This window comes from Mastigoproctus giganteus, chromosome 9, assembly GCF_048544385.1.
Source record: "Mastigoproctus giganteus isolate SK-2022 chromosome 9, ASM4854438v1, whole genome shotgun sequence".
Taxonomy (NCBI): Eukaryota; Metazoa; Arthropoda; class Arachnida; order Uropygi; family Thelyphonidae; genus Mastigoproctus; species Mastigoproctus giganteus.
The window spans coordinates 121,899,070-121,914,899 of record NC_143583.1 but is presented as its reverse complement, the minus strand read 5'-3'; the positions used below and the strand labels follow the sequence as shown (position 1 = coordinate 121,914,899).

Genomic DNA, 15,830 nt, shown 5'->3' with positions numbered 1-15,830 from the left:
TAGCCAAACATTTGCAATGAATGGATCAGTGAAATGGGAAGGGTGTTTTTTTTTTTTTTTTTTTTTTGGCTGATGCTGCATAAGCTTGTTTTCTTGCATCACGTGCCTCTACTAATGCTAATGCTAAATTAAGTTGGAATATTTAAATGCCTTTTTCTACATCTGATCAAGGGTAGAATATGGAAATTTCTATAGATACAAATAGAAATTTCATATTTAATCAATTACTATTTAACAATAAAGGATGTAATGGTGCTTATTATAATTATTATAATTATTGGGCAATCCATTGTCACTTATGTATTATAATTTTATTCTTCACTTCTAATGTAATCCTTTTTTGTTGGGTTCTTTTGGAACTCTTGTCACTTGGAGTATTGACTGACCCTCTTATCAATCATTTCTAAGGATAAAATCAAAATTACAATTTTCCAAAAAATTGTGTGCCAAGCATGCATAGCAGAAGTTAAGTGAAACATCTTTAGAATCTTTTGAAACATTTATTATTTCAACGTTACAGTGGTTTAATATTTTACAATTGTTTTACAAGTTTAGATCTCTTTTTACAAGCTTAGATCTCTCCTTTGTACTCAATGGAGGTGGTTTCACTGGTCGCATTGCACGTATATGTGCTCTACATGCCTTACAATGCTCACTACCAGTCTTTAGCATGTTGAATTATAAATTTTTTTCCATCGAAAATTTTTATGGAATAAGGCAGAGGATGACAAAAGAAATATTTTGGTTTTAAAATTGGACTGCTAGAAGCTGAGATATAGTGATTTAAAACATAAACGCAACGTGTGTGCGAGTTATACTGTGGCCGTGCTGTAGGGGTACTGCTTGAGTCATGTGTTGCCGCTACATACGGCATAAGTCATTTCATGACGCATTTTCATGGCAATATTTGTCAATCCACGGATGCAAGTTATTTCCATGTGAAAACTGCCTGGGGCATGCCTAAAGAAGTTTCATTTGAAAAGGAATCAGTCTCCTCTTAACCTTGAGAAAATCACACAATCACATATTTAAGAAATCCCGTTTGGATATTGATCAAAGTATTTTAAGCTTCAAATAATTATACTTTCATGTGGTTGGACTGAATTTCAATAAATAAAGTTTTCTCTCCAATCTGCTCAAATACAACTATCCTGTTCTCAGATTGCAAAGACTAATAAATTACATTGTGGATGTTCATGTTCCAAATCAATAAAACTCTCATTCTAACTTACTGTATTCCAATAATCATTATATAACAGAGTTAATATTACTTCTCATGATCTGTGATGACTTTATCTGTGTTTTCTCTAACAAAGGTATAATCAAATATCAATTTCAAACATTTTTATACTCTACACTAGTGGATGTGTAGGTATTGTTTTGATAAAATGTGTTGGCGGCCATTAGGTTGTACGTTTGGCATATTTCATTCTTACAATCGTTACCATAAATGGTAATGCAATCATTAATTGTGACATTTTCACTGGATCTAAATGTTTCGTAATTATTATGCTCTCCATTTGGCAATTTAAATCTGTCTTAGATTAATTTAACAGGCGGTGTTAATATATGATACTGACTGCTTCATTCAATTCTCTAAAGAAATTCCATTAGCATCATAATTTATGATAATGCAAAGTTTGTTTGTGAATATCAAAGTTTCTCCTTTTTTGCTGCATCAGCAATCAATCTATTAATAATTTATTTATTTACAGCTATACATCACAATAAATGCCCCATTAAGAGTTTATGTTTACATAGTATGAAGTAGCAATTGAACTATAAAAATATTTTAGAGAAAACATGACATCTGTAAAGTTTTATTAATAGTACTAACTAGTAAAAACCCAATTACACTTGGTATTCCAAGGTAGTCACCCTCCCAAGTACTAACTCGGCTTTAACTTCAGTGATTGAACAAGAACCGGCATATTCAGCCTAGTATGATTGTTGGCTGTTCAGAGCACCTGTAATGGCTTATTTATGGCTATGATTGCCATGTTGAATTTTCATTGCGATTTCCACAAAAGCAAGTTATTCCCATGTGAAAACTGCCTGGAGCATGCCTAAAGAAGTTTCACTTCAAAAATGTCGAGTACTCTGGGAGGCAGGCTGACACGTTTCTTTCTATGAAGAACTGGAGATGGAACTGAACCATCAGCTTGACCATTAGATTTAAATGTATAAAAAAAAAATAAAAAGTGTTCTAATGGCATTACAGATTGATTTCTTAAATAATTTTCAGTTATACAAATTGTATTATGATTTTGCTTGTATATTAGTGCTGTTTGGTGAAAAATTAAAAAAATTGTGGAGGTCAGATTGTAATGAAAAAAAAAAAAAAAAAAAAAACAGGTCAGATTGCCATATGTAAAAACACAGATTGGAATTCAAGAGCGATACCAATGCAAAAGTTCAGGATTGCTTGTATTAAGCTAGGGGTGTTCAACCTTTTTTGGCAACAATTTTATCTGTTTTTGAGCCAAAACAGATAAAATGCTGAAGGGTGTGGGCTGCATGGGTTGTCATAACCACTAATTATGTATTTTTTGAAACAGAATACATTTTTTTGTTATCCATGCTCGTATTTACGTTTTTTTTATATCTAATAATTACATATGAAAATCCACCAATTATTATAATATTAATAACATTCCTATTAAATATTATAAAATATTTCTAAATTCCAAGGAAGGTGCATAAAACATGAGAAAGCAATACAAAAAATCAATTCTTATTAAAAAAAGGATATTTTTAAAAGTCAGAGTGAAACTATATTTTGTGACTAGTTTTAAACTCAGTGGATGCATAACACTGAAGGCTGCTTTACATGGCCAGGGCTACACAATGTGAAGGAGTGTAGCATGCTGCTCATAGGTTGGACAATCATGGATGCTATTAAAGAACATTATACAACACACTAAATTGAACAAAATTTGTTTTGCATATGAATGGTACAGAAAAGTGTAGATGTTTCAAATCAGTGTGGTTATAGCTAGTAGAAACTCTACTAACTATAACCACACTGAGAAAGAACATGTTTGTACCAACTAGATGCAGAATAAATTTTTCTCAATTTAAGTAGGTCAGCCTTCAATTTGGACTTACCTAAATCTAGATCTTCTTTGCTTGGTCTTTGAGAGAATGGAGTGTTTTTGTAAATAGCATCCAGTGACTTCTCTTTCACTTGGGCAACTGTGTCACAGTCTAAGACTTTTACAGGCGTTTCAATATTTTCTCCTGGAGGTTCTAAACCTGATACATATGCAGTCTGTGGAGACATGGATACATACACAGTCTGAAATAAACCAGTCATGTATAACATATAACATTTGTATATACATGTGCTTATAAACAAAGAGAAAATAAATTAATGCAAATACTTTTATAAGTATTTAAACATTGCACTTATTCCACCATTCTAAAAGTTTCTGAAAAGAGCCAGTGAAGATGTCCAAAGAGATGTTCAGTTTGGCAATTACATTTTTCTTTATGTCCTCAACATCTGAAATCTTTTTCTTTGGAGGACAGTTTTCACCTTGGAAAAGAGGAAGTAGTCTGCTGGTGCTAGATCAGCAGAGAAGGGTGGATGGTTGACCTGTACAATGGTATTTTTCATCAGAAATGCCCTTAACAAGAAGTGTGGAATGGGCAGGGAATTTTAGTGCAATAAGAACCAGCTGCCTTTCTCTTGAAATTGCAGCCTCACTCAGAAAATGCACTTTAATAGTCATTGAAGCACTTATATGTGGAACACAGTATTGACTCTCCCCTTCAGGTACAAATTCCCTGCAAATCACCCTGTTTGTTGAAAAACATGATCAGCATCCTGGACTTCTGTAAACAAAACAGTGACAATCTTAATTTCCATGAGTGTACAGGAACTCCCCGACTTATGGAAATGAGATTTTACATAAGTTTTTGCCAGCCGGTGCAAACTTAATTTTCACTATACACCAATGAGCCAAAACATTATGACCAGTGAGTCGTTATGCAAATCGAAACAACTGCAGGTGAACTACGGTGCATGTGTGGGTCGGGACATGGTCTAAAAAACATCCGATACTGAGTCAGTATTACATCCGTTAGTCAGTATTACTCTTGTTCTTCAGATGGGAAAGGCAGAGGACTTAAGTGAGTTTGACAAAGGGAAAATTGTAATGGCAAGATGACTGGATCAGAGCATGTCCGAAATGGCATGGCTAGTGGGATGCTCATAGTCAGCTGTGGTTAGTACCTACCAAAAGTGATCCAAGGAGGGAAAACCCATGAACCGCTAGTGAGGTGGTGGACGACCACAGCTCATCAATGCTCGAGGTGAGCGAGGGCTCTCTCAGATGGTACATGGCAACAGAAAGGCGACTGTGGCACAACTCGCTGGTAATCGGAATGCTGGTGATGGGAGTAATGTGTCACAACACACAGCTGAAAATGGGGCTGCATAGCCACAGGCCGCTCCAAGTGCCCATGCTAACCACGGCTCACATGTGACAGTGTGCACGCAAGCATCGAAACTGGACCTTGAGTGATTGGAAGAAGGTGGTCTGGTCTGATGAATCATGTTTCCTGTTGAACCATGTGGACGGCTGGGTACGTGTGCATCATTTACCTGGGGAAGTGATGGCACCTGGATGCTATGTGGGACGAAAATGAGTCGGTGGCGACGGTGTCATGCTCTGGGTGATGTTCTGCTGGGATACCCTGGGGTCCAGTCATCCATGTGCTGGGCACTCGATGTCTACCACCTACCTAAACATCATTGCTGACCAGATATACCCTTTCGTGGCAAAAGTCTTCACCTCTGGCGGTGCAATCTTTCAGCAGGATAATGTGCCATGCCACACCACCCGAATTGTTCGAGACTGGTTCGCGGAACATGAGGAAGGCTTCCAGATATTGCCCTGGCCTCCAAATTTCCCAGACATCAATCCCACTGAGCATCTGTGGCTTGTGTTGAAACAGCAACTCCGATCTGCAGCATCTCAACCACAGACCTTACAGGAGTTAAATGATCTGCTGGTTACATGTTGGTACCAGATACCACAAGACACAGTTAGAAATCCCGTAGCATCCATGCCTCACCAGGTACGAGCTGTTTTGGCTACACACGGAGGACCAACATCATATTAGGTAGGTGGTCATAATGTTTTGGCTCATCGGTGTATAACTAAGCTATTTATCTCTCTAAAAGGTTATATTTATAATGGAAATTGCACTACCCTTTCATCGTTATCATATGTTTCGATTATAAGAATCAATTTTGAATGCCTTTGTTATATTTTTCTAAAGCATGCTTCTGGAGGTCACGACCAAAAAACAATAAAAACAATTTGCACTTTCCAGTTTATTGGGCTTTTCTGTTAATGCATCAAATTATAAACAGGTAGTAAACTCAATCTTATTGCATTTGCAATAAATAGTTTTTACGCTATTTTGGTGAAATGTGTTCCCTTCACTGAAATCTTCAATCATATAAAAAACAAATTTTCACAAACTTCTCTTCATTCATGGTTTCCACAACATTAAAGTATGCGGCAAAGTCGCCAGTGCCGATTCTGCAGCTGCAGAGAAATTTTGTGATGTGTAGGAAAAAATTATTGATGAAGGTGGCTATTCTATGCAGAAAATTTTTTACATTGACAAGACTGCTCTGTATTGGAAAAAAATGCCGGATTGAACATACATTGCCAAAGAGGAAAATACAATGCCAGGTTTCAAGGCCACAGAAGATAGGGCCGTGCTCTTGCTTGGGGCTAATGCAGTGGGAGATTACAGATTAAAACTACTGCTTGTGTACCATTCTGAAAATCCTTGTGCATTTAAGAGCATCAAAAAAGCCACCCTAACCATGCATTTCCGAACGAACCAGAGAGCATGGATAACAATATCTCTCTTTGAGGATTGGTTTAAATGCTGCTTCATTCAGGAGGTTGAAAAATATTGTAAAGACAATGATGTTCCTTTCAAGATTTTGCTTCTATTAGATAATGCTCCTGGACATCCTATGCATCTAGACGATTTCAATTCGATTGTGAGAGTCATATTTCTACCACCAAACACAACTTCACTCATCCAACCTATGGATCAGGATGTTATTTTGAATTTAAAAGCATACTATTTAAGCACAACATTTGCTCAGGCATGTCTGCAGTAGACAGTGGGAAAAATTTTACGTTAAGAGATTTTTTGAAATTTTACAATATTTACCACACCATCTTAAACATTAACAAGGCCTGGGCCTTATTAATCCTAAAATGCTTAGAAGTGTTTGAAAAAGACGAATCATATGAAGAAGTTACAGATAAGATTGTAAAGGTTGCAGAGCTACTTCAGTTGGAGGCTGATGCCAAAGACACGGAGGATTTAACAGAGGAAGAGAAGAAATTATCTAACGAAGAACTTATTGACTTGCAGGCAACGATAGTGAAAGAAGAAAATGCTGACTAAGCTCAAGATGAACCAAATGAGGAACTGAGACACTTCATTACCAGAGAGATGGCAATGGCATTTCGTGAAATTGCATCAGCAATGACGAGGTTTGAGAAGATGGATCCTAACAGTGAACGATCCTTAAAAGAAAAAAGCCACCATCCAGTGGCTTTCTTTCGTAAAGTTGAGCGGCTGACCCTTTTTATATCTCCACAGCCCTCAACCTCAGCAGCAGCGTACTTATCAGCTGAAGACATTGATTCTGGCAATGATGCTCGAGAGGTAAAACTTACTGACATTACGGCCATCTCCTCTCTTTTTTGTAATTTTATAATTTTGAAATTTTTTTTAAATTGCATGCTTTTGTAATTTTTCCTGTGCATGAGATAAAAAATTGAATAAATACAATAAATAATTCTATTTACATGTTCGTCGAACATTTCTTTTTTGATTCAATCAATTCAGTGAGCACAGTTGCGAGCGTTGCACAAACATGGGGAAAATTCCGACTTATATAGCATCCTGCAGAAGGCAACCCTTACGTAAGTTGTGGAGTTCCTGTATTGTCACTGGAGATAAGTGTTGGATGTTTCAGTACAACCCAGAGACAAAGCATCAGAGCAATTAGGATTCTCTTGATGAAGTATTCGCATAATGATTCACTTAGTGGCTTCAGCCCATCAATTAGGATGTGTGGCACAAATTTTGCACAGACCTTCCCTTTCCCTAAATCTTCATGCAGCCACCTGACAAATCATCTCCTTATTCATTCAACTCATCAGCCCTCATTCTGAGGATCAAACAACAATCTCTTACAACAATTTCCTGAACCTTTGCAAATCTCTCCTCATTTCAAGAGGCCAATGAATGCCCACTTCTTGGGTCATTGTGAACATCCTTGTGGCCTGCCTCTGAACTGTTTATTCTTTTCCAACACACTGGTACAACTTAATGTTTCATCACATTTCATACCATTTCTGTTGCAAATTTTCTCTTTTAAAGCAAAGTTTGACAATTGTTTGTTGCTCCATTGCAAAAGCATGACAAGGCACATTAATGCTACTAATGAAACTGCAACTTCAGCCTCCTGGACAATCTGCATACAGCCATCTTTTGGAGGAAGTTTGAACTATAACATACCACTTTTGTTTATTTTTAAAACTCAGCAAAGATGCTTGCAACAGTACCAGCCCGGGAACTTTATTGCCATACCTTGTAATTAAATCAAATACAAGGAAGATTCCAGCAATAGCAAAAGCAAGTTGAACAGTATTTCTTTCTTAATTATTATTGTCTATAACCCCCAATCTCTTTGGAGAAAGGGATGGTAACATTAACAAACAAATCAGAGTTGAAAATGACTAATGGACTTAAAAAAAAAAAAAGTTGCAGTTCGTTTAGTGAAAAGTGGGTTGATTGTTAAACATAATCAGGCCTGATGTAGCCAAGAGGTCAGGAGCATGAGTGCAGTAGCATGCGCTCTTTGAGTGGATGGGATTCAACACCGTGACTGCTAAATACAAAGAATGTTTGTGTTGATGATTTATTGTAAACTCCACTGACCTGGTGGTCATGCCGGAGTATAAATATTATTATGTTTTTTTCACATTTTTGACTTCTGTTGTTGTTATTTTGGCAACTAAGGCTCCGGGGATATGCGGTGGTCATTCCCTGACCTTTCTGCATCCTCCGTATTTGGTACATCACAGGCTCGAACCCCGGTCTAATCAAGAAGTGTGTGCTGCGCACTGCTGCTCCTGCCCACCTGGCTATGGAGGCACCTTGACTTCGGTACAAAGTGTTATAGTAAAAGCTAAAAGTAAAAACCACTGTTTCATTTACCACAAACTCTGCCAGATGCCAAAAGATAGTTTCACAACTGCCTCAAATGTACTCAATTGAACAGTCTGTGTAAAAGAACTTGGAGTTGATCTCTTCTCCCATGGAACTTTCCTACAGTCATTTCAGTTTTGTATTGTGGAAATATAATATTACAAAGGAGGGTAATTTATGTGAATTCTATTGCTAATTTTCTTAGGCATGTTACTGTATTTAATTTCCTCATCCTAACATGCAACAAGCAATTATATGGGCTATGTTAGGGTTACAAAGAGTAAAAACAGTTTCATATACAATAATACCAAGAGCATAATAAATAAACTGATGAATTTTAAGAACTGGTTGAGTCATAAAATGCAGATAATGTGGGGATATAAAATGGATGGTGTGACTTAGATATAAGGATTCAACATTTGAATATGAAGGAGGACAATGTGTACAGAAAGGGGAGACAGGGGAGGGGAGAGAGGGTTTATGTTCCTAGTTAAGAAGTACATAAAATCTAAAGCAGTGCATCCAGAGCAATGTTAAGCCAGTTTGGTGTGACATAAGCACTGGGAAAACAAAAATGAGTGAATTGTGTTAAGAGGCCCTAGTGATTGTGGTGAACATAATGAACAACTGTACAGATACATAGAGTTGGGCAGTAAATCAGTGTCTTATAATGGTAGAGCTTTAACTTTCCAGATATTGACTGGACTCTGTGGAATGGTCACTGACACAGTAGCAAGACACTTGTGGATTTACCGGATAACAGTATGTTAGAGAGGCAACAAGAGAAAGAAGCAACACTCGATTTGATTATCAGAAGTGGCCCTTCATCATTAAGAATCTGCATATAAGGTTGAGTGTGAGAAGGCAGAGTTTTTATCAATGGCAATGTTTTTCTTAGACAAATTTTATTGTGGAATCCTCCCCCAGGATTCACTGCTGGACTCACTGTTGTTTTCTGTATTAATCAATGATATTGATAAAGGCACCATCATCTTCATTAATGATATTGATTAAGGCATCATCATCTTCGGCTAATGTCGATCCACTGCTGGATGAAGGTCTCCTCAACACATTTTTTAGAAACTGCAGTCTTGTGGTGCTTTCTGTTGCCATTGTACGCCAGCAAATTTCCCAATTTCATCGATCCATCTCAACTTTGGTATTTTCTTTGGAGTCAAGAGGTATCGATTCCAAAATTTGTTTGGTCCATCTATTATTTATCCTTGAAATGTGACCTGCCTATTTCCATTTTAAACATCCAGTTCTTTTAATGATGGATTACACAGGACTTGGTTTGTTGGCGAATCCATGCACGTTTTTCAGTTTATTTTGGTTATGCTCAAAATTTGGCACTCCTACTTCTCTGTATGACTTTCAGTATTTGTAAAGCATTCAATATCCATTGAATTTACAGTGTCTTCTAAAGGGACAATACACTGATCAAAAACTTTTTTTTTTTTTAGACAAAGTGATAAGTTTGTTTTGAAGCCTATATTAAGCTTTCCAAATGCTTGCCATTCCAATTTTATGTTCCATTCCATTTTCCATCATATTTCCATCTGTTGAAATTTCTTGTCCAAGGTAAACATACCTTTCCACTTTTTCTAGTGCTTGTCATTCGACTATGATTTTCTTTGGTCTTGTAATGTTGAACATAACCTGTGTTTTCTTGATATTCATCTTTAAACTGAACTTCTTGCTTTAATGCTTCAGTTCAAATATTTTGCTGCAATTCTTCTGGATCACCGGCAAAGAGAATGATATCATCTGCAAAAAGTGATTCAAGTAATCTCTATTTAACTTGAGTCCTTTATTATACCAATTTAGCCAGCAAAAAATTTCTTCTAAACAGGCAAAAAATAGTTTTGAAAAGACTGTATCTCTTTGTTGGTCACCTTTTTTCTATGTTGATCTAAATTTTATCATTTTTGACACGTATTGATGCAGTCGCCTTTTCATATATCAATCGTTAAACATTGACATAATCTCTGTCTACAGCTTGGTTGATTATTGTCTGTTTCGTGACTGAGTTGAATGCTTTTTCATAGTCAATGAAGGCTATACATAATGGAAAGTTTTATTCATTATGCTGCTCTATAACTTGCTGCACTGTTTGGATGGAATCCATTCTACTGAAGCCACTTCCAAAACCTGCTTGTTCATCAAGTATTTTTGTGAAAACCTTGTAGACAACTGGCAATAGGTTTATTGGTTGGTGCCTCCGTAGCCAGGTGGGCAGGAGCAGCAGTGAGGTAGCACACGCTTCTTGATTAGACCGGGGTTTGAGCCAGTGACCACCAAATACAGAAAGGTCAGGGAATGATCACCACATATCCCTGGAGCAATATGGCCTTAGTTGCTAATGCTCCTAAAAACCAAATAACAACAAAAAAAACTTATTGGTTGGTAGTTTTTTAAATCTGCCTTGTTACCTTGTTTTGTGCAGTAGGATGGATTCTGCATTTTCCCATGCTACAGGTACTTAGCATTAGCAGAGGCATTTGACGCAAGAAAGCAAGCTTATGCAGCATCAGCCAAAAAAAAAAAAAAAAAAAAATAATAATAAAAAAAAAATAAAAAATAAAAAATAACCACTTCCACTTCACCCCTCTGTTCGTTCGAAATACCTGTCCAGCTGAGCCTTAAACTTATTTAGGCTATCAACTTCCACGACAAGGGATGGAAGTCTATTCCACCAACCAACCACCCGCTGGCTAAAGGCAAATTTCCTCACGTCTATCCTACATCTGTCTTTTCTCAATTTAATTTATGCCCTCTCAGGTGATTATTCTGAGCAAGAGGAAGAATCCCATCAGCATTGAGCATGCTCAAACCATTCAAGGCTTTATACACCTCTATCAGATCACCTCGCTGGTGCCTAGTCTCCAGACACTGTAATTTGCAAAACTTAAGCCTTTCTTCGTAAGAGCACCCCTTTGTTCCATTCACTAATCTTGTTGCCCTTCTCTGTACTTGTTCCAGCAGCTCTACATCCTTCTTGAAATGAGGCCTCCAGACCTGTATACAGTACTCTAGGTGTGGCCTGACCATTGCCTTATACAATGGCATAATCACCTCCTTATCCCTGCTGGAAAAATTCCTGTATATCATTGACAATACTCCATGAGTTACTCTTGCAGCCCGTCTGCACTGCTCAGAGAACTTCATATCTGCCTGCACAACCACCCCCAGGTCCCTTTCATTCTCTATCACTGTCAGTGTAGTACCACAGAGTTGATACATTGCTCTGGGGTTGCTGTTTCCCATATGTAGTACTTTACATTTGTCAATGTTAAACTTCATTTGCCACCTCTCAGCCCATCTGCTCAACCTTTCCAGATCCTGTTGCAGTAGCATAGTGTTCAGTAGTGTCCTTGACAACCCTGCCAACCTTCGTATCGTCCGCAAACTTGGACATTAAGCTTGATATACCATCATCAATATCATTTATAAATACAGAAAACAATGGACCCAATACTGAACCCTGAGGGACTCCACTAATAATATTACTCCACGATGAACAGTGTCCATTGATTACCACTCTCTGTCTTCTCCCCCTCAACCACCCCTTTATCCATAGCAGCAATTTGCCTCCAATGCCACACTGCTCCAATTTGTGCAGCAGTCTTCCATGTGGTTTGGGTTTTGGGTTTTTTTTTTTTTTTTTAGGAGCATTAGCAACTAAGGCCATATTGCTCCGGGATATGCGGTGGTCATTCCCTGACCTTTCCGCATCCTCCGTATTTGGTGGTGACGGGCACGAACCCTGGTCTAATCAAGAAGCGTGTGCTACGCACTGCTGCTCCTTCCCACCTGGCTACGGAGGCGCCCTCTTCCATGTGCAACAGTATCAAAAGCCTTTCTAAGATCCAAGTATATAATATCAAAGTTATTCCCTGCATCCAGTTCTTTTGTGACTGCATCATAATATCCAATCAAATTGGTCAGGCAAGACTTCCCCTTAACAAAACCATGCTGTGTCTGAGCTATAACTGAAGTCTTGTCTAGATGATCCTGCAGTGCTTCTTTAACCAGTGCCTCCATTAATTTTTCAGGAACAGAAGTTAAACTAACAGGTCTATAATTACTTGTGTCGCCCTTTGATCCTCCTTTGTGAATTGGGGTCACATTTGTACATCTCCAGTCCATGGGTACTTCCCCTGAGTCCAAGGAAGCTCTCATAATTATGGCTAAGGGTTTGCTTACTTCCTTTGCTGCCTCCTTTAATATAACTGGATAGATCCCATTCACCCAGGTGCCTTTCTTGTATTTATCTTCAACAATTTCCCTCCACTTTACTCTCAGTTATTACAAGATTCTCTAGCTTACTGCCAGAGTTGAATACACCTCTTACATTCCCCTCGCTGAATAACTCTTCATGTGTCAATGTCAATGCAAAATATTCATTCAGTTTGTTAGCTACCTGAGCAAGATCATCAACAGTTGACCCATTGATATCAAGTGGAGCAATCTGATTCATCCCCTTCCTTCTAGAGTTTACATAAGTAAAGAACTCTTTGCTGTTTTTCTTTGCATCCCTTGCCAAGGATTTCTCGTAATCTGCCTTCGCCTGCCTAACCTCCTTTGTAACTTGGTTACAGATCAACTTGTATCTATCATAGGCTTCTGTGTCATGTGTTAATTTGTATGTATCCCATGCATTTTTCTTCTCTGCCATATGTCTCATTAGTTCATCTGACATCCACTTAGGCCTAAACCCTGAACAATATTTCTTAGTTGGTATGTAAAGCCTAGTAGTTTCCAAGATAAGTTCTTTGAATGCTTCCCATTTTGAATTTGCTGTTGGTAACATCATCAGTTGGTCCCACTGTATAGAATTTAAATACTATCTCAGTCCATAGTAGTCAATATGGACTACTATGGACTGAGAGCAATAACCCTTCCCTTTACTCCTAATAGTAGTTACTCTGAGTAAATCCCACTTCAGCACACTGTGATCACTGCCACCTAATGGTTCATTTACATGCAGATTCTTAATGCAAGAAGAATCACTACTGATAATCAAATCAAGAGTATTACTCCCTCTAGTTGCCTCCCGAACATGCTGATGTAGAAAACAATCATCCAATAAATCCACAAAAGCCTTGCTAGTGTGTGAGTGACCAGCCCCCAAATTCCAGTCAATATCTGGGAAAATAAAATCCCCCATTATAAGACACTCTGATTTACTGGCCCACTCTATTTCCCCGTACAGTTTCTTATTATACTCATCAGAGTCATTAGGCCTATAGCACACTCCTACTCTCAATTTTGATCTTCCAATGCTTATGTCACACCAAACTGACTCGACACTGCACTGTCCAGCAATGTCAACTAGCTTCACTTCCTTGGATTTTATGTATTTCTTAACTAATAGCATAACCCCTCCTCCCTTCCTATCCTTTCTGTAGACATTGTACTCCCCAAATTCCAGTTCTGCATTCCTTATACCTGTGTGACACCACATCTCTGAAATCCCCACAATATCTGCCTTTGATGTTTTGAGCAATACCTAAAATTCATCAAATTTATTTACTAAACTCCTAGCATTGGTGTACACGCAAGTATACATGCACCTGTTCTTTTTCTTAGCTACCCTAACACAACCTATGTGTTTATTTGTACCCCAATGATTCCCAGCAGTCTCTGAAATATCCTGCATCTTATTTTCCAGGCTGCGGCTCATTCCAATAGAAGCAGTGCAAGAATCACTTTCACCTCTGCCAGTGGCTACTGTTAATCTATTAGTCCTTGTATCCCCAAAATACCTTCTACTTTGTTAAGTAGAAGGCATTTTGGAAATAGGCTGGCTAGAGCTTTACATACTGGCTGGCCTCTGGCTTTCAACATTCCAACAGACTTTATTGGGTCCTGCTACTTTTCCATTTTTCATTGATTTTCTAGAAGAAGAAGAAGTAACATCTTCTACTTCTACCAAAATTTCTGGTACAGCTTCTACATCTGGTGTCTGATATCCTTATAAAGAGTTAAATAAAATTCTTCAACTCATTTTAATATTTGTTGTTGGGTTTTTTTGTGTAACCACTGTTTGTTTTTCTTTCTTTAGCCCTTGATTTTCTTCTAGTGTTCTGATGAGATCAACATTAACACATTTCTTCTTTCATGCATTTTCATATGGTCTTGCATATTTCTACATATTCTACCTTGTTTCTTATGTTGCCACTTTGCTTCATTTCTCATCACTTTCACATCATGGCAATTGTTTGTTTTGATATTCTAGTTGTTTTTCTTGTTATATAGAAAGCACAAAGGCATAGGCAGAATCCACAATAGTTTCAATGATGTTGTCATTATCGGTTAAAATATTTGGGTCTGCAAGGTCCTGCAGCACACAAAAACAACTGGACAGTTCTAGATCAGTTTCGATAATTTTTCAATTGTCGATTAGTATCACTCTTCTTTACTTTGGTTGACTTCACCAATTTCTTTTATTCTTTCTTGCAATCAATTTTAATTTTTGCTCTCAGCAACCAATGGTCACTTCCAACATTAAAATGGTTTAAGACTGAACAGTCAATGAATATTTTTTTATTGTTTGTCAGTATGAAATCAATTTAACTAGTATTTCCAAGAGGGGTCTTCCATGTTCATTTTAGTTGGGCCTCTTTTCTTGAAAAGTGAGTTCATGATGAACAAACTTTGTTCCTCTGAAAATTCAATTAGTAGATCGTCTTTACTATCCCTTTTAACAATTCCATATGGGCTGATATACTCGATGAAGCCTGATATGCCTTCATCAGGCACATCAGATTTAATGTCATATGAAGGTTGGCAGGGTAGTTAACGGCAGTAAGCAGAGTAAATTATTGAAACAAGATCTAGAAAAATAAGGCAAATGGGCCGAGAAGTGAATTGAATTGCCACGAGAAGTGGCAATTCAAGGGTTAATTGACAAATAATGCACACAGGTAGCAATAATCACAGATTAATGTACCCACAATGTGGTATCACGCCCACATTAAGGGAAAATGAAAGAGATCAGCAGATGATTGTGTAATGAGACAGGTAGCTAGGATGGCTCATGGAGTTTTTTCAATGATATACAGGAATTTTTCCAGCAGGGATAAGGAAGTGATTATCTCTTTGCATAAGGTTATTGTTATATTTGGTTTTTAGGAGCATTAGCAACTAAGGCCATTGCTCTGGGGATATGCAGTGGTCATTCCCTGACCTTTCCACATCCTCCGTATTTGGTGGTCACGGGCTTGAACCCCAGTCTAATCAAGAAGCGTGTGCTACGCACTGCTGCTCCTGCCCACCTGGCTATGGAGGTACCTCTTTGCATAAGGCAATGGACAGGTCACATCTTGAGTACTGCATACAGGCATGGCAGCCTCATATCTAGAAGAATGTGGAACTGTTTGAATGGGTGCAGAGATGAGAAATCAGATTAATCAAGAACAAAGGATTATTACTACCATGAAAATCTTCAGTTGTGCAAACTGCACTTCGAAACCAGGTGTAAGGAGATCTGATTGAGTAGTTTAAGGCACTGAATGGACTGAGTAAGCATAATGCCGATGGCATCCTCCTCCTTGCTCAGAGTA

At 37.9% G+C, this 15,830-nt stretch overlaps 1 protein-coding gene across 2 annotated transcripts in view; it reads right to left on the bottom strand.

Annotated features, from left to right (window-relative positions):
- LOC150080687 (plexin-A2-like) overlaps positions 1-15,830 on the bottom strand; it is a 1,379,917-nt gene that overhangs the window by 186,063 nt on the left and 1,178,024 nt on the right. For both annotated transcript variants that reach the window (XM_090381876.1, XM_090381877.1), the window contains one exon: positions 3,109-3,298. In XM_090381876.1, coding sequence (XP_090238002.1) covers positions 3,109-3,298 — 190 coding nt within the window. The remainder of the gene's footprint in view (positions 1-3,108; positions 3,299-15,830) is intronic.